Source organism: Lupinus angustifolius, chromosome LG20 (genome assembly GCF_001865875.1).
Source record: "Lupinus angustifolius cultivar Tanjil chromosome LG20, LupAngTanjil_v1.0, whole genome shotgun sequence".
Lineage (NCBI taxonomy): Eukaryota > Viridiplantae > Streptophyta > Magnoliopsida > Fabales > Fabaceae > Lupinus > Lupinus angustifolius.
The window spans coordinates 14866543-14885523 of NC_032028.1; the positions used below are offsets into that span (position 1 = coordinate 14866543).

Sequence of the window (18981 nt, forward strand, 5' to 3'; positions counted from 1 at the left end):
TTTACAGCAAAATTAAAAAACAACATAATTGTTTACCATAGAGAACTCCACACAACTAAATTTAATATAATAAGTCACAATAAAAGTGTTGATCAAAAGCATACAAAATATAATATTTTTGATAGCGTCCAAAGGTTTATAGATTAAAGTGAAGTTACAAATTATATTGGGTTAGAAAGTGACAGTCCAATAAAAATGAAAGATTTAATAAATGAGTTATGTTAAAAATCATATACATAGACTTGACATCACATCTTAACTCAAATATAAAACATTAGATCTATAAGTTTGGTTGCACTGAACATAACAAGTATGTTAAAAAGATACATTGATATCAAATGATATATATTTTAAATATATTAATATTTAAATAAATATTTTTTGGTGTTATACGGGCTAACCCGCCACAACCCGCAATCCCTTAGAGCGGGTTTGAACTATAATTTAATATGTGTAAATTGTATCTGAAATTTTTAGCATTGTTTGGTTTAGCCCGAATCCGATATTGATTAATCCAAATCTATTTGGGTAAATGAGTTTTGACACCTCTAATCTTTTCCAATGAGAAGGACATCAGCTGTAAAAAAAAAATATGTCAAGTTGTGATTACTTAAAAAAAATAAAACTACAATTTTTTTATTCTCAAATGTAACTATTTAATACCTTTTAACAATCACAAGGTGGCGACTTGTATAGGATAAGGCCCTCCAACAAATCAAATGCATTCAATTCAACAACGTCGACTTTGGATTATATATCAAAGTCACCCAAATCCGAGTTGAGGCCACAACGTTCTCACTTCACTATAAAAACCTTATATCTTTAACTATCTCACTCAAATTATAGCTTATTCCTTCTCTCAACAAACGTATAATCATTCCATGTGATTTATTTTCCTCTCTCCTCTAGCATCATCACTTTAAAACACTTGCACTCATAGAAACGTTCCCTATTTATTCATATGATAATGAACTCATATAAGATCCTATTTGGCCCCTTCTATTGTTTCCTTGTTCTACTTCTTTCAGGTATGATTATGGTCAATCTCCTTCACTCCATCCATAATCATAAACCATCTTATAATTCTTTTTTTATTTTTAAAATTTGTTGTCGGTAAGTCTCGAACTTACGACTTCATTTACTTCATTCAACTCTTTTATCTTAATTATTATATCACTTTATGACTCTACATATTATGCACTTATTGCATATTCCTTATCCTTGCTTATCATGAATCAAATATCAAACTTTACTTATAGTTTCCATTAACTTACCTTAAACATTATACTAATCAAAACTTACACATATTATTAACCATTATTATAGGACAAACTTGGATGCAAGCTGAGGCACGCCATCTCAATCATCATGACCGGACAAAGTTGTTTGCTTTCGGAGACTCCTATGCGGATACCGGCAACACTAGAAAAGATGAAGGTGGTTCCTGGATAGAACCTTATGGCATAACCTTTCCGGGAAAACCCGCTGGCAGATGGTCTGACGGCAAAGTTCTCACCGATTATATTGGTACATGTCTTTCTCATAAGAAATAATTATTGTATAGTCGTAGAACGACAGTTTTAGACATATTAATCACTATTACATTTTTTTGCCTATAGCAACATCTCTACTTTCAACGATTTTAAAACCGTAATCCTAAAGTACAATAAGTCACGGTTTTAAAATCGTTGCCTATTTATTGGAATGGACCATGATTTTTTTTATTGTTTCCATAATTATTCCAAAAAATGTGATATATTATACTTTAAGACAACAGTTTTAGAACCATTCCTTATTCATTATATTGGATCGCGGTTTTTGATATTTTGTCATAACTAGTATTATAAAACTCGGCTCGGAGGTCGGTCCGACCGGTTCAACTGTGAATCAGATATATAACCGGTTTGAGTCTCTCATCTAACTGATTTTGCATCAAAATCGGATTGACTCAGTTGATTTAAGCATAAAATTGTGACTTGGATGGTTGAACTGATTGAACTGTCCGAGTCAATCAAAAAATACTTTTTAAAATGACAACCAAGATCGTTTTGAGATGAAAAAAACTTTCAGCATATTTATATTTGTCATTTGTTAACTTATATTATAATAAAACTCTCATTGTTTAATTAAATTTTAAACTTATATGTATTTTTGTTGCAATTAAAGTATAATACATATGTTGTTTGACATCGTTTTCAATTTATTTGTAAAATTTTAAAATAGTAAAATATTCTTTGTTAGTTATTTAATGAGGTGAAATAATATTTTTAAATTTGAAATAATAAAGTTATTGAATAATGTCAACTAATATTATAAAAAATAGAATTTTAATATAAACTGAGTCAACTGGTCCAACTATTAATTTACTTGTTCAACTAGTGACTTATTGACTCAATGCTCTAACCGAGTCATTTACCAATCCAAGTTTAATAATATTCACCATAACTGTTCTCAAAACCGTGACAGTAAGCTAAAACTGTTGTAGTGTCAAAATATTAATGATATATCAATGAATTAAAATATACGAGTTCATGTAAAGTCATAAAAATTTTATAAATATCACACATACCATTCTCTAATCTTGTCAACTCTGGCACAGTGCAAAGTGCATGCTTTTTTGTATATTATATCCCCTCTTTTAATATCTAAAGTGAAGAAAAGTTATGTGTTAGGAATTTTGATGGTTGTACAATTCCTAACCATTATTACATGATTTTTTATAGTTATTCAAAGGGTGGAGTTGGTTCCTCTGCTGGCTTACCACTTTAGCTTTCTTGTGCTATTATTTAAATGTGTCTGGCGTGCGGTGCTAATTATATATAGTTACATTATTGTGTTTGATTTTGTCAACTTTCTTTTTAAGTTGTTTTAAATTAATTTAATCTTATTCCATGCTCTAAATCAATTTTTCATCACATGGATTTACTATTTTACATTCTTTACTTTCTCATTTTCACGTGATATCACTTCTATATATTATGGTTGGGATTAGAATTTAGCTAAGATATTAAAGAATATCGTTATATTCATTTGGATCTTAGTCTTAACGAGGTAGAGACCTCATTCAACATTATTCATTAGAGTTAATTACATGACACCCCTGAGTTTTAGTAAAATTACATAAATTACTCATCATTTTTCTACACCTACACAAACCTTCCTTAGTTTTATATTTTAATTACACTGATCATCCCTGCATGAGAAATAAGGTGTAATCTTTTAAACAAAAAATGTGATAAATACAACTAAGTTAAACAAAACATGATATATTGTGAAGAAAAAATCCAAATACTATACAAATCAATGTATCTTTATTATTTTTGGTTACAAAATGTACTAACAATTCTAAAGAGATATTGTTTAAATCGCTCTTATACTATATCGTAACGAATCAAAAATAATAAAGAAGTATCGACTAATATATTATTTGGACTTGTTTCCACAATATACCATGTTTTGTTTAACTTAATTGTATTTATCACATTTTTTATTCAAAAAATACACTTATTTCTCATGCAGGGGTGGTCAGTGTAATGAAAGTATGAAAATTATGGAGGTTTGTGTAAGTGTAAAAAAGTGAAAGATAGTTTATGTATTTTCTCTAAAACTCATATATCAGTGTAATTTACTCTATTCATTATTAGTCGTACTCATTCAAACATAACTTCAAATTGGTCAAACTGTCAAGCCATTAACAATTAAATCATGCATATGATATAATTAACATGTATATATTTCTACAATCAAACCAAACTTCCTTTGACTTTCGGAAATCAGTATTTTTATTTTCTTATTCATCGAGTGTTGAAACATATGCTGTCATTTACATGTAGCCTTCATTTGTGTAAATATTATTAATCATTCGGTTCACTTAATCCACTAAAAAACCACCTAACATGAATTTCTGATTAATTAAATAATCTAGAATTACATTCAATTTATCATATTCAATTCATTCATCATTCAGTTATATTACTTTTTTCTAAGTCAATAATAATTAAAAATCAATATTTGATGATGTAATTATCATGACTTACATTTTTCTCTCAAAATTATAAGTGCAAAGTTGGGTTATTCTTGCTAAGAAAAGAAACCAATGAAATCAACTAATTAATAAACCTACATGTGATGCAGCTAAGTATTTGAGATTGAAGTCACCAATCCCCTACAGATTGAGAAAGAAGAAGCCAAACCACTTAAAATATGGAATGAACTTTGCTTATGGCGGAACTGGAGTATTCAATACATCTTCTTCAAACCCAAATATGACAATTCAAATTGATTTCTTAGAGCAACTCATCCAACAAAAAGTGTACAGTGACTCAGAACTCAGTAACTCAGTTACCCTCGTTGCCGTCTCTGGAAATGACTACAACTTTTACTTGGTTAGAAATGGCTCCATTCAGGTATATTAATTTACTTATTTATATATAAGAAAAAAAATATGTAAAGAAATTGTAAGAAATTAATTCATTATTATTGTGTTATCTATCATTCATATTTGATTATTATTGACAATTAAACATAAATAATAATATAAATATAAATGAATGATGGATAAATAATATTTAATCATAATAATATAGTAATTGTGTTAAATATTTATACTAACAATTAGTCATTACTATACTATTTATATATTATACTTTATGACACAGGTGAATGATGTAGTATGAGAGCTAATGGTTTTTGATTTAACAATGAAATGAAGTGACAAGCGAGAAATAAATGATAAATGAATATGCATTTTCTTAATAAATGATAAAAAAAAGATAAAAAAAGAGTAAATTATATTGATACCCCTGAGTTTTAGTGAAATGCACAAACCATCCCTCATTTTTTCTACACCTACACAAACCTCCCTAATTTTTATACTTTCGTTACACTGACCACCCTTGCATGAGAAATAAGTGTGATTTTTTGAACAAAAAATGTTATAAATACAATTAAGTTAAACAAAACATGGTATACTATGGAGACAAGTCCAAATAATATATGAGTCGATACCTCTTTATTATTTTTGGTTCATTATGATATATTATAAGAGCGATTTAAACAATATCTCTTTAGAATTGTTGATGCATTTTGTAACAAAAAATAATAAAGATACATTGATTTGTATATTATTTGGATGTTTTCTCACCATGTTTTGTTTAACTTAATTGTTTTATCATATTTTCTGTTTAAAAGATGACACTTATTTCTTATACAATGGTGGTCAATGTAATGAAAGTATAAAAACTATGAGAGGTTTGTGCATGTGTAAAAAAGTGAGGGGTGGTTTGTGTAATTTTACTAAAACTCAGGGGTGTCAGTGTAATTTACTCTAAAAAATATATAGAGATTTGTTAATCATGCAATAATCATTAAAACATACTCTCAATTATTTACTCATTTCTTTGTTTCATCCTGATGGTAGTTATTCTTAATTACATCATTTTCTACCCTACTTTCATTTTTTTACTTATCATAGGTGAAGAGAGATATTGTCCCAGAGCTTGTCTTATAATGTGTCAATGATAATTAAATAAAGACGTCAATAATAATGGAAGTTTAAATTTTTTAATTAACATGTTATATTTTCATTGCTTTCAAATAATATATATAAGAAATCATTAAATCACTATTATCATATATATGATTTGACGTGTTTCAAATTAAGTTGTACTTGTCATAATCACAAATGAAAATTGAAGAAGCTTTAGATCTTAATTTTCACTATTTTGTTGAATGTACATAGGATTTTCCAGCATTCATCACCTCAGTGGTTAATCAAATCACCACCAATTTAATTCGAATCCAAAAATTGGGAGTAAAGAAGATTATTGTCGATGGTCTACAACCTCTTGGGTGTCTTCCTCAAACAACAGCCATATCCTCGTTCCAACAATGCAATAGTACCTTTAACAACCTTGTACTTTTCCACAATAACCTCCTCAACCAATCTGTGACCAAATTGAACCAAGAAAACAAAAATAATATCATAATTCTTGACCTCTATGATAGTTTCATGTCGGTCTTAAACCATTCATTGACCCATAACATTCAGAACTTGTTGAAGCCATGCTGCTTTGGGGTAAGCAGTGATTATAATTGTGGGAGTGTGGTTAATAATGAAAAGAAATATGAGCTTTGTGATAAACCCAAATCAGCATTCTTCTGGGATGGATTTCATCCCACACAAGCAGGTTGGCATGCCGTCTATAGTAAGTTAAAGGGGATGGATGTTCTTCAACAACTTTTGTAGTAGAAGTTTGTTAATCAAGAAATGTTATATCCTCTTACGAATCCTTTTACCCATAAGAAAGTGATATATGTCACTTGTAAATCAATCATTAATAAATAAAATATTACTTGTGGGTAAAAGGATTTATCACAAAGATATATCATTTTCCTTCTTAATTTATTTACCAGAATTTTATTTGTTGTTGAATAATGGATGTCCCTTTCATTTTTTGTTGTATTTATTCCAATAGCTTTCAGTTTGATGGTGCAACATGTGCAAATAGATTATTGTGTTTTTGTCTGAAATAAGTGTGTAACTCATTAGCGAATAAAAAAATGTGAGTTGTTGGATCTGTTTGTTTTAATTATATTCAATGATGAAACAAAGTTGTCACAACTCACAAATGATGTGTGTACCAGACCTATTGAATATCGAAAATGATGATTCAATTAGCATAATTTGTAAGATTGCTTAAAATATATCTAAAAGACTAAAACTACTGGATATAATGAAAAATATGAAGGGATCTATTCAATTTTATAAACTGCAGTTTATCTTTAAGTTGAAAAGCAATCTACCCAACATCAGAACTTTTAATTAATTTATACATGTAATTTATATGTATACTGGATTTTAGTATCTTCAATTTAAGAGTTGTATATATCTTAATCTAGAGGGGATGCAAGATGTACTTTATATAGGGTATTGGCATAAGGATTATATTGGGAATGTTTGAAATATATTATTGTATAAAGTCTTGTATTGTTTAGTATTGAAATGGAGGAAAGAAATAAATATTATACTTGTTATGATGTACACCAAATATATTCATAAATTAAAAAACCCCTTATGGTCAAATTTGGGCTCATGGTTGTGTTTGAGCTTGTAATTTTTATTCTCTAATAGTCTATAGAGCTTGTAATCTTTATTCTCTAATAGTACATTGGTAGTTGCTCACTACTTCTGGTGATGTAGGCAGCAAATTGGCAGAACCATGTTAACAAATTTTTTTATCTTCTCTTTTATTTGTTCTTTTGCCCTTTATTTGGTTGTTTGTGACTAATGTTATGCAACGACCGTTTCCATTGCACCAACAATTTTTATTAGAACCAATTGGTATATGACTTTTAGCCCAGACGATAGATTATGACAAAGGAGGGTGAAGAATGTGTTGACTAGACAAGTTCTGTCAAAGGCACTACACGAGGATAACAAATGAGATGAGTTGAAGGAGAATGAAACATGACAAAACTATGGTGGGGACCACAATTATGTTGGATCCAGAACACCAGAAGTCCATGTATTGAATTAGGACCAAAGTGGAGATAATGACTCAGGTGTTGACTCAGATTCCTAGACATGTGCTGTCAATATCTCTCTATATGTTGAAGAGGATGACCTCATATGATATGAGAAGTAGAATATCCTAATAGTGAGTTTGCAGTGTCATGGTAAAGGATATCAATTGCTAACATAGTCACACAAAAAAGAGAGAAAAATGAGAACATATCTTCTATATCAAATAGTGTGCCACTTTATATGCAACTTGCTATGAGTGGTCATATAAATACTTGATTATTGAACTTTTAACTTCAATATTTTTTTCAACTAATCACAATAAGTGGCACATATAGTAGTACACTTTATGGGAAAGTAGATGTGATCTGTCCAAACAAACAAATGACAAGGCAGCCACATAATTATTCCAAATATGTATGTGTAGTATGCATAAATAGAACATTGCATACTGCAAACTTTGTATAAGTAGAACAATGCAAAACTACAAAACTTTATAATTTAGTCAATTGCATTGCCAAGGCATAACTAGGGATTATAATGGTATGGCATTACCATAAAACACCCTAATGTGTGTCATGTCACAGTTCAACATGGTGATACTACAGCTGTTGAGTCTGCAGCATCCAGCATGCTCAATACACAAAATGACAAAGTGGAAGATTTCCCTTACTGCCCCTATTTATTGTTAACGCCAGTGGGGCTTTTTAGTTTTAAGGGTTGAATCCACTGAAGTATTTTCCTAAACAAACAGAATCCTTATTACAACTTTGCTATTAAGCTCCATTAACTTTTGAGCCTAGTTCAACCACTAAAAGTGCTGTTCACAACCATCAATTAAATAATGCTAGAACCCATAACTTCTCCAACCTAACCACATGAAACTTCAAATAGACAATTGCCCTTAACAAAAGAGACATCAAAACCGGATAGACAAACAGGTTCACCATTTAGATCGTGTTCAAACTTCAAAGACTTCCCAACACATGAGCACAGCAATAAAAAGAAGTAAGAATAAGGCTCAATAGATGGTACCTCACATTTAATTGAACAATCAGGCTTTTCATGAATCTCAGCACACCAATCTAATGCCCATACAGGACCAACAACATACATCACAAAGTCTCTGCTCCAAGAAGACTTAAAGTGTTTAGTCAAGTTGAATGATGAGTACAGATAGACAAATTTATAACAAGTTTTAAAGATAAACATTATATGATTAATACTAAATGTACTCTTACTACATAGCAATGTCATTGAATTAAACCAGTACATTTGGCTAGAAAACAAAAAGAACTCAATATAGAGTATTGCCAAATAAATTTTCAATAGCAGCAAAGAACTCCAAACTTAAAAACTAAAAGTCACCATTGAAATTAAACAATATAGTCAAAGCAAGAATCTTTACATAGTAAGTTTTACCCGTGAAGATATAGAAAGGTTGGGTAGCACACAAATAAAATAGAGTGCCAAGAAATAAAGAAAATTATGATATGTTCAAGAATTGGTTGAAAATAGTCATCAAGTTCAAGTCAGATTCAACAACAGGTTAGAGTTTACCATTCCAAATACATTAATATAAGCACAAATTATAGAAGACTTAACTCATTCATTCTCGTGATCTTGTCAAGGGAGTTTAACAAATGATTTTAAGAAGCATCATAAGAAACTAAATTTTTTTGCAAGGCCAAGAAAATGCATATATAGACAACACATTTGATACAGCTGTAAACTTACTGTTTCTGAATATATACTTCATAGGAACTTAATAGATTTCTGCATTTGTATTGTGACAAATGAAGATATTTAAAAAAGGGGAGGGATCCACTTACTCCAAGAGTAAATTTTTTAAACTTACTCTCCATCCTAGCTATCAATTCTAGGGAAATCCAATGGTTTGAATTAGTGAGTAGATCTAAATCATTAGATGTCTACAAAATTGATGGCTAGGATGAGGAGTAAGTTCAAAAAACTTATTCTTGGAGTAAGTGGATCCCCACTCTTTAAAAAATATTAGCTAATCATATTGAATATTGTAGTTTTTGAACAGAAAATAAGACAAATCAAAATTTTCATCTCTAATATAAGATGAAACTGTTACAAGGTCAAAACACTTAGATTTGTTAGCTATAATTAATAGTACCGGAGAACATGATCAAACATTTCATATAAAAACAAAGTGTTATTTTATGCACATTGTTATTATATAGTGTTAACCCCCTAAATCTAAATGGGGAAATAAGAGCAAATACAAATTCAATAACCGAAAGTTACCAAAACAAAGGCTTGAAGGAGTTAATACTCCATGCTTTCTCAACTCAAACCTATCCACCTTTTAAAAGCAACAGCTGCTTCCCTTTTGTTTAATTGTGGTTCTGTCTGAAACTTTGGAGCCTTGCCTTTGTAAAGTGTTTTATGGTATTTCAAGAATAGCATGCGGTACTTGTACTTGTCAACAAACATGTTTCCCTTTTCCATCAACGCCACAACTTCATTGGCTCGAACGAAGAATCCACCCCTCACAAATGTATAAAGAACAGAATCAAGAAGTTCCTGGTCAAACTTCATCGAGCGTGAAGAAGCAAGAGCTTTCATCTCACCCCAAAGCTCTGTTACCTCCAGATACTTCCCTCCAATAGCAGCATACCCAGTGACCATAGAATGGAAAGTTTGTGCATTTGGCGTGTGGCCTAAGCTTTTCATCTTCTTCAGAGCCTTTTCTGCATCTTGTATCAATCTCTTCTTACAAAAGAAGTGAATCATGTTATTCCAATCATGAACTCCATAATCCACTCTTTGTCCTTCCTTGATTTCCTGCAACAGCTTTGTCATCAGCCCAGCTTCATCAGTCTCTGCACCACTTTTACCCAGCACAACAGAGTCTTGTCGATTAGCTTTTGGAATTCTAGCCTCTTTCATCTCTTTAAATAGTTGGAGTGCTCCCTGCGTGTCTTGTTCCAGCACCCTGGATTGGATCATTGCGTCATAGCAGCTTGAGTCAAGCTGGATACCAGCTTTCCTAGCATCTCTCAAAAGTGAAGTGACATCTGCAGCTCTATTTGCTCGACAATATGCTTTCAAGAGAGAGGAATATACAGATGAACCTACAAAATTGATGGCTAGGATGAGGAGTAAGTTCAAAAAACTTATTCTTGGAGTAAGTGGATCCCCACTCTTTAAAAAATATTAGCTAATCATATTGAATATTGTAGTTTTTGAACAGAAAATAAGACAAATCAAAATTTTCATCTCTAATATAAGATGAAACTGTTACAAGGTCAAAACACTTAGATTTGTTAGCTATAATTAATAGTACCGGAGAACATGATCAAACATTTCATATAAAAACAAAGTGTTATTTTATGCACATTGTTATTATATAGTGTTAACCCCCTAAATCTAAATGGGGAAATAAGAGCAAATACAAATTCAATAACCGAAAGTTACCAAAACAAAGGCTTGAAGGAGTTAATACTCCATGCTTTCTCAACTCAAACCTATCCACCTTTTAAAAGCAACAGCTGCTTCCCTTTTGTTTAATTGTGGTTCTGTCTGAAACTTTGGAGCCTTGCCTTTGTAAAGTGTTTTATGGTATTTCAAGAATAGCATGCGGTACTTGTACTTGTCAACAAACATGTTTCCCTTTTCCATCAACGCCACAACTTCATTGGCTCGAACGAAGAATCCACCCCTCACAAATGTATAAAGAACAGAATCAAGAAGTTCCTGGTCAAACTTCATCGAGCGTGAAGAAGCAAGAGCTTTCATCTCACCCCAAAGCTCTGTTACCTCCAGATACTTCCCTCCAATAGCAGCATACCCAGTGACCATAGAATGGAAAGTTTGTGCATTTGGCGTGTGGCCTAAGCTTTTCATCTTCTTCAGAGCCTTTTCTGCATCTTGTATCAATCTCTTCTTACAAAAGAAGTGAATCATGTTATTCCAATCATGAACTCCATAATCCACTCTTTGTCCTTCCTTGATTTCCTGCAACAGCTTTGTCATCAGCCCAGCTTCATCAGTCTCTGCACCACTTTTACCCAGCACAACAGAGTCTTGTCGATTAGCTTTTGGAATTCTAGCCTCTTTCATCTCTTTAAATAGTTGGAGTGCTCCCTGCGTGTCTTGTTCCAGCACCCTGGATTGGATCATTGCGTCATAGCAGCTTGAGTCAAGCTGGATACCAGCTTTCCTAGCATCTCTCAAAAGTGAAGTGACATCTGCAGCTCTATTTGCTCGACAATATGCTTTCAAGAGAGAGGAATATACAGATGAACCAGTTCTAACTCCAGCTAAACGCATCTCATCAAGGAGGTCATGAGCTTGATCCAACCATCCAAGTAAAATGCATGAATTAATGACATGAACCAATGCTGAATTGTCATTGGAAAATGGAGAATCTATTCTTTCTGCCTCGAGAAGAAATGCTGCCAAATCCTTGGTCTTGCCAACCTCTAGAAAAGCCTTAACTAGTTTCACATAAATTGTTTCAGTTGGTTGCAGTATACCATGTTCGGTTGTAATCAAGTCAACCTGCATCTGCAACTTAGCTAATAAAGAACCAAGAACAGTTTTCGATTCTGCTTCAAGTTTTAAGAAATTCCGATCTTTAGAGAACTTCTGATAACATAATATAGAATTGCTTATTGACTTCTTATTTTCTAAACTATTTAAAACTTTACTGTTGCTGAGACTAGGAACAGAAGCCGGTCCAGGGTAGTTGCGATCAGTATCAGCTGCACCAATCATGAATTTGGCTGTTGCAAGGGAATTCCTTGCTTCTTTTGCTTTCCGTAGCATTTCCAAAACCATGCTTGATGCAGAATCTAGATCCCCAAATTTCAAATGGCACGTTAGCAAACAATTATAGAATTGTCGAAACTGAATATCAGTTAGATTTGGAGCTTCCTCAATGTGTCTCTGCAGCTTCTTGAGCTCTTCTCTTTGCCCATTTCTCTCATATACATGTGCCATTATTATCAGTAGGTTTGCATCAGCTTTGACACCAATTCGAGGCATCATTTCAAGAAGCTGCCCTGCCTTCCTAGATGTCTCAAATAAGAGACACCCTGCCAAAGCAATGTTAAAAGCAGCAGTGTTGGGCTTCATGGCTATCATCGGTGCATTGCTCTTTTTACGGGGATCCACTCTATTGTTTTGGAACAAAAAACCTATTTCGAGAATCAACTCAGCAGCAAGGTAACTTCCGTCCGCTGTTTGTGACATGCATGCCAAAATGGCAGACCAAGCAGTGACTGGGGGGAAATGCTCCATATTTATCATCTTTCTTAAAATAGTTGATGCATGAACTGGTAGTCCGACCTTTGCAAGGCCAAAGCTAAGGTAGATAAGCATATCCTTCTCTAACAAGTAATGTTTACCTTCCTCAATAGCATGTTCTACCAATTCATAAGCTTTTTGTATCCATTGTGTATCAATGCTTTCCACATAACTTGTTACAAGCTTGCTGAAGACAGATTTTCTAGGGAATCCCTCCATGTGCATATGCTGCTCAAATAACTTCCAAGAATAATCTAATTGGTCAGAATCGATAGCATTTTCTATTTCCATACTAACTTTGGCAGGATCCTGGGCCTGCACCAGGATTCTCTCAGCCACACTTGAGAAATATAGTTCTTGAAGGTTGATTTTATTCTCTGGTCCCAATAGAAATGCCTGTGACCTTGAGTAGGCTAAACAAGGACTTACAGACTTAAAAATAGACTGGTGATTTCTGTCAATGGAAACTTGGACTATGCTATAATTGCAACGAGCAATCATGAAACATAAAACAAAATTGAGATCGGGCCCTCTTTTGAGCTTTCTTATTGCAAGCATCTCGAACACAGCAATTTGTGAATGTGAATTTCAGGACGAAATCAACCTAAGCCTGTGAATTACCAGTATTTGTTAGTAAACAGTAAACAAATACACAACAAATTACATACTACAAGTCTACAACAGTACAAAGTACATACATATTGTAAGGTGGAGAACAAAGGCATGCTAGTTCCTTTCTTTTCCAGTAGCCCAACACTTAATTTTAAAATCCAGTTATCCAGCAAGCCTTTGACATCAATGCACAGATACATTTAGATACTGAAACTAAAAAGTGCATACTAAATACTCGAAAATTAACAGAAAACAGAGAGGTAAAATCCAAACAAGGGCCAGTTTGGCATCATAATATGATAACGCCTGAAAGCTTCCGATATAGAACCTCGACTTTGAATTATAAGATTAGTATTTTGTATTTGAAATAAGTTCATCACCAATACCAGCATACTTTAATTAAGCAACCGAAGGAAGAAATAAGTTAATGAAAAATGGCAAAAACCAATTACCTTTTCCCAATTCCCAGTAATAAGACGTACCACGGTAAGAGTTTATTATTCAGCAATAACATGATATCTTCAGCCTCAACCACAGTCACTGTTGCAAGCGTGGTGGAAGAAGAGGTACACAGTGAGCATTTCTAGTGGGGAGACCATATTCAGGACTTTTGGGCCTAAACATAGTCTTGGATAAAGCCCACGCGTTTCAGTGGTCAGAAAGCCCACGGCCCAGCCACCACTGTTCAACAAATTGCGACACAAGACAGAGAGGCTCAAACGATGTGTTTTAATATACTATAAGAACAGTGTAACTGGTTGGTTTATGATAACATCATAAAAACAAGCTAAAGCAGGTAAGGATGAATAATAGCAACTGCTCATAGGTAAAATATAGTAACTACTAACTACACATACTTAAGGATATTTCAAACTCAATGAGTATGGTTAGGTCATATTGTTATAATTTCTGAAGAGGATTATATTCCAATTCTACATTCATTAATTTTGCAGAGAAAAAATAGGTATAGTTTCTATGATCAACTACATAGCATATTTCGAATCAAAAGGGACATACTTAAAGTTGAAAAAATAGGCTACTTGACCCATTCAGCCCAGGCCTAGTCAGGTGCTAGGTTTTTTACCGTTCCCCATGATGTCACAGTTGATAGCAGTGCAGATGGACATAGCAGCAAAATCGCAGTTCAAATAGTGGGTCACAACCCGCTACGTGTTTTGTTGTGAGTGGAACCCTAATTATATAGAGGAAAAGACTTTTTTGCTCCTTTGTGGCAGGTTTTTTCCTAGGATTTTAGGTCATTTAACATTCCCCTTTTTTCCCTAATACTTGACACTTGATTTTCCTAGGCTATGCGGTTTTTACTCGACTCAACCTTTCTTCTTTATTCTTCCTTCTCTTTCTTCTTCCTAATTCTAGTATACATGTCCAATTGCTTACATGTTCTTCATCAGCATAGAACAAAATTACAAGGCTTCCTAATTTGCAAACATACTCGTCTTTTCTCAGCATGATTTATCCTTGGCTCCCTAATTGTTTGCCCCAACATCTCTTTATAGTTTCTTATGAAATTGATTGAACCCAATTTTGACATCATCCTCATGTAGTTCAATTTTGTGAGATATAACTCTGTTATGGCCTCCAAATTCGATCATCTCTAGAAGATGTATTACTCTTATCTTGATTATTAATTATGAATGTATCTTTAATATGATCTATTTTAGTATTTTTTTTATTTTTATATGCGTAGGCTATAAATTACTTATATATTTTTTAGTAAACACTCATTTCGCTCCTTCATGATTTTCGTGCATACCAAATTCGTTTTGAATAAAAATAAGTTACCAACTTAGTCATCACTTTTCTTCTTTGTGATCCACGTTAGTCCCTCCATCTACTTGGGTCTGTTAATGGTAACAGAAACACTTACGTGCCATGTTATGTGCACGCGTGGAATTTTCATGTTGGAAAATCAAATCACAAAGCGAAGCGACGTTGTTTCATGGTCGAAATAAAAAAATAAAAAATTTCTTCCTTCCTCTACACCAGGTCCCAAAACACATATTTTAGTCCCTCCAAATTTGCATGAGTACCATACTAATCCCTATTTATTCTCTTCTCTATTTCTGAAACACACCATCGAAACAATGAGCTCTTCTCCTTCTCTCTAACATGGCGCCACTACCACCATCTACCTCCGTCAATACCCATTTAAATCATATGTTATAAAATCCTTCCTAGCACTGTTATAAACCATTGGGTGTGCTCAATTTCATTCCCAATAGTCTTGATTCCTAAGTCCCCTTTGCAAACCCTAAACCCCAAATTCAAAGTTGATCCAAATCTGAAATTAAGTGACTACATCTTGTTAATTATGCACTTCTCTCTTATCCACATTTAAACATGAAGGCTGGTTTTATCATCTGTAAGCACCTTCTATATGGCGCAAAATCTTAACCTAGCTTGAATAGAAAATATATGGTAAAAGAATGGCTATAGGATAGAGATGTAAACCTTATAACAAAACTTTCGAGTATGACTTCGAATCTGAACAACAGTATTTCTGCCAACATGTTCTATAGTGAAAATAAGGATCCCAAAACTTGGAGCAAACATAATCATATTCCTTCAATACTAATATTTTATGAAGCTAACAGAAGCTCTAAATTAATCAATCAAGTAAAATCACCTTGCTCCTACATCCAAGTAGCAAAAATCAATCAACAACCACAATTTCTAAGTTGAAGTGATCCATAAGATTTATTTAATAAAAAAATCCCTAAGATTCGCTATCCCGCTATAGTGCTTTTGGGTCGGCCGTTACGCACCACTATCCGGAATTGACTAACTAGGTCATCTTAACAGGCCTGCGTTCAATTAGGGTTGGAAGAATGGTATTCAAACCAAAGTCAGTGCGCTTGTTCGGGCTTGGCCGGCATTTTTTAGTTTCGTTTACAAGATGGTTGCTCCATTTTCTCAGTCAATAAGCAGAATAAAAAATAACTCAGTTTCATAGAAAAAATTAACACTATACAAACACAATAACGAAGGGGTTTAATCAACATAAAGAAATCAAACACAATAACCAACATAGTCTATTTTGTTTCCTTATGATAAATTAACAAAAATGCATAAACACAACAATGACCTCTCAGTTTGAGTTAAGAATCGTTATGGAGAATTAAAAGAAGTGCATAAACACAATAACGAACCCTCTAGGGCACAAAAGAAGGAACTACACGAACCTCAGCGGAGGTGTGGCGGTAGAAGAGGAAGGCAGATGTAGGCACACTTTGGAGTGGTGGTGGTGGTGTTTTAAGATGCGGGAGTGGCGGCGTCGGCAAGCGGTGGTGATTGCGGTGGCGCTTTAGGTATCTATCTGTTAGTAAGAGAGGCAGCAAGAACACTGCACCTTCCTTGTATTTGTGTTTTTCTTTTGAACTGCAAAAGAGAGGACGAGTGTGTGAAAAGACAGTCCCAATATTTTTACACTTTGATGCAAAAAACGCCGCCGTTTAGAAGGGAATGACAAAAATCACAAAATAGTTGCACAAACAAAATCTTCTTAAAATACTTTACGGTAGTTATATGTTGTGATCTTATATCGTACTACTCTTTCTAACTTTCAATTTTTATATATTACATTGATAAAAATTAAAATGTTTTTTAATGTGTTAATTTTATATATTTGTGTTAATTATGGTTATCTAAGATTATATGATTTTTTGTAAAAATTAAAAAATATTAAAGATAAAATAGGGAATTAAAAATTAATGCATAATAACAGTTATATCATGTTTTGTCTTTATATATATATTAGTATGACGACGGTCGACCCACATGTTTATTTTATAGTGTCAAATATTTAAGTTTTATATATTTTATTTTTGTGAATAAGAATATTTTGAAAGTATTTTATATTGTAATTTTTATTGGTACACTTTATATTATATTTTTGTCTTTATTTTAGTTGTGAATTTAAGGTGAGATGATAGTTAATATATTCACGGTAGTTATATATGATGATATAATTTTTTGCAGAAATTAAAAAATACTAAGGGCAAAATAGGAAAGTAAAATTACATTATAATGATAGTTATACCATATTTTTCATTTATGAATAATATAGAAAAGTATGGATATAGATTTAAATTTACTCTTTGCAAATGAGCCAAAAAGTATAGTGTGTAACTGTGTATGTAACATGCAAGGAGAAAAAGGGTCCTGCCCATTTAAAAAATTTCAATTGGATAGATCTTTGTATTATTTTTTTCCACATTTATTGGTTATTCACTATATAGATATAGTTTCTACTGAATTCATCTTTATGGAAATATTTAATATTATTATACTACTTTATATCTCGTTTTCAAAGAGGAGTTTGGGTCAATACCTCTTGCAAGAATAAGAATAAGTTAATAGATGTATGTGGTTCATTCATAGTTGTTCCTGACATATATGAGATTACGTGCAAATAAAGATATATAGATTGGGAAAATTGCGGCTATAAGTTTTTATATTTTATATGTTGGTAAAACTTAATATTAAAGGTTGAATAAAGTATTGATTTATAAATTTCATATTTGATGAGTCCTAAAGTTTTAATGATTTTGTCTCTATTATTATATCTATCAAATAAACTTAAAATAGAACTATTCAATATACTAAAATTATTATATGATTTATAAAAACAACCATATTAATAACGATTTATCAGAATGGTGAAGGAAAATTAGAGAAAGGAAGATGATATTTGGGAATTTCTTATGATTGGTAAAATATCAATCCTAGGATCTTGAATTTCATAATTCTCATACACATATATGAATGAAACAAAGGTCGTAGTATCATACCTGAATCCATATTATTGGATGTGCTCCTTTGATCTACGTTTCTGAAAGAGGTTTTTTATGGTATGATGACTTTCCTCAACCAAATCTTTGATTCCTCTTGGGACTTGCGTTTTCACTCTGATGAGGAGAGGAGAAAACTGAATTTGATTTGGTGCGTTAGGGACCATAACTTTCCTTATGCGTTAACTTATAGAATTCTCATCATCTCTTATAGGTTAACCTGATGGGTATCCACCCATTAAGCCCATATTCGTTATCAACAAGCAGATCAGACATCTCCATAATATACCCCCTTATGTTCCCTTTGCCTTTATACTTCATGGAGATGAGTTTAGCCAAAAGGCTACTCGTCTCCGCCTTTTCATTCTTGGCAAAAAAATGTTCTCTTTCTTCAAGGAACTTCCTTGCACTTTCACCTTCATATATAGAGCCCTGAAACACATCTGGAATAGAGCGTTTCATGATCATCAGGCACATTCGGTTAGAGTGTTCCCACTTCTCAATTTTAGCCTCATTGAGGTTTTCCGCAGTGGAAATGGTTTTCTCCACACGAAGTGCCAGATCCAACATACAGCCGAGAATAATTTCTATGGCTTCCTTCCAGACCTTAAAGTTTGTCCCATTCAGCAATGAGATGTTACTAATTTGAGCAGAAAAATTTGCAGCATTGGTAAAAGACACTGAGTCCACATAACAAAGAATTAATAACATGTTCAAATCTAAACAAACAAGTCATGTAATATATACAAAAAACAA

The 18981-nt window shown here is 32.6% G+C and overlaps 2 protein-coding genes across 5 annotated transcripts; one reads left to right on the forward strand and one right to left on the reverse strand.

Moving 5' to 3' along the window:
- LOC109335167 (GDSL esterase/lipase At5g03610-like) lies at nt 824–6526 on the forward strand. Its single transcript, XM_019571265.1, has 4 exons — nt 824–1028; nt 1327–1527; nt 4135–4406; nt 5741–6526. The coding sequence occupies exons 1-4, from the start codon at nt 962–964 to the stop codon at nt 6245–6247; spliced, it is 1047 nt and encodes a 348-aa protein (XP_019426810.1). The 5' UTR covers nt 824–961; the 3' UTR covers nt 6248–6526.
- LOC109336296 (pentatricopeptide repeat-containing protein At1g03100, mitochondrial) lies at nt 9671–16819 on the reverse strand. Of its 4 annotated transcripts, none has more exons than XM_019572811.1 (5): nt 16618–16819; nt 13897–14095; nt 13501–13589; nt 11800–13412; nt 9671–10626 (listed from the first exon to the last, which is right to left on the reverse strand). In XM_019572811.1, the coding sequence occupies exons 4-5, from the start codon at nt 13358–13360 to the stop codon at nt 9836–9838; spliced, it is 2352 nt and encodes a 783-aa protein (XP_019428356.1). In that variant the 5' UTR covers nt 13361–13412; nt 13501–13589; nt 13897–14095; nt 16618–16819; the 3' UTR covers nt 9671–9835. The 4 variants fall into 4 exon arrangements, with proteins under 4 accessions (XP_019428356.1, XP_019428357.1, XP_019428355.1 ...); XM_019572812.1 differs by having other exon boundaries at nt 13867–14095; XM_019572810.1 differs by lacking the exon at nt 13501–13589.

Bases quoted from the DNA above. Each gene is read 5' to 3' on its own strand.
- LOC109335167 (XM_019571265.1), top strand. From the start codon at position 962: ATGATAATGAACTCATATAAGATCCTATTTGGCCCCTTCTATTGTTTC. The intron at 1,528-4,134 runs GTACATGTCTTT...CATGTGATGCAG, and splicing joins AGTTCTCACCGATTATATTG to CTAAGTATTTGAGATTGAAG. The intron at 4,407-5,740 runs GTATATTAATTT...GAATGTACATAG, and splicing joins TTAGAAATGGCTCCATTCAG to GATTTTCCAGCATTCATCAC.
- LOC109336296 (XM_019572810.1), bottom strand. From the start codon at position 13,360: ATGCTTGCAATAAGAAAGCTCAAAAGAGGGCCCGATCTCAATTTTGTT. The intron at 10,627-11,799 runs GTTCATCTGTAT...TCAATTTTGTAG, and splicing joins TTTAGCTGGAGTTAGAACTG to GTTCATCTGTATATTCCTCT.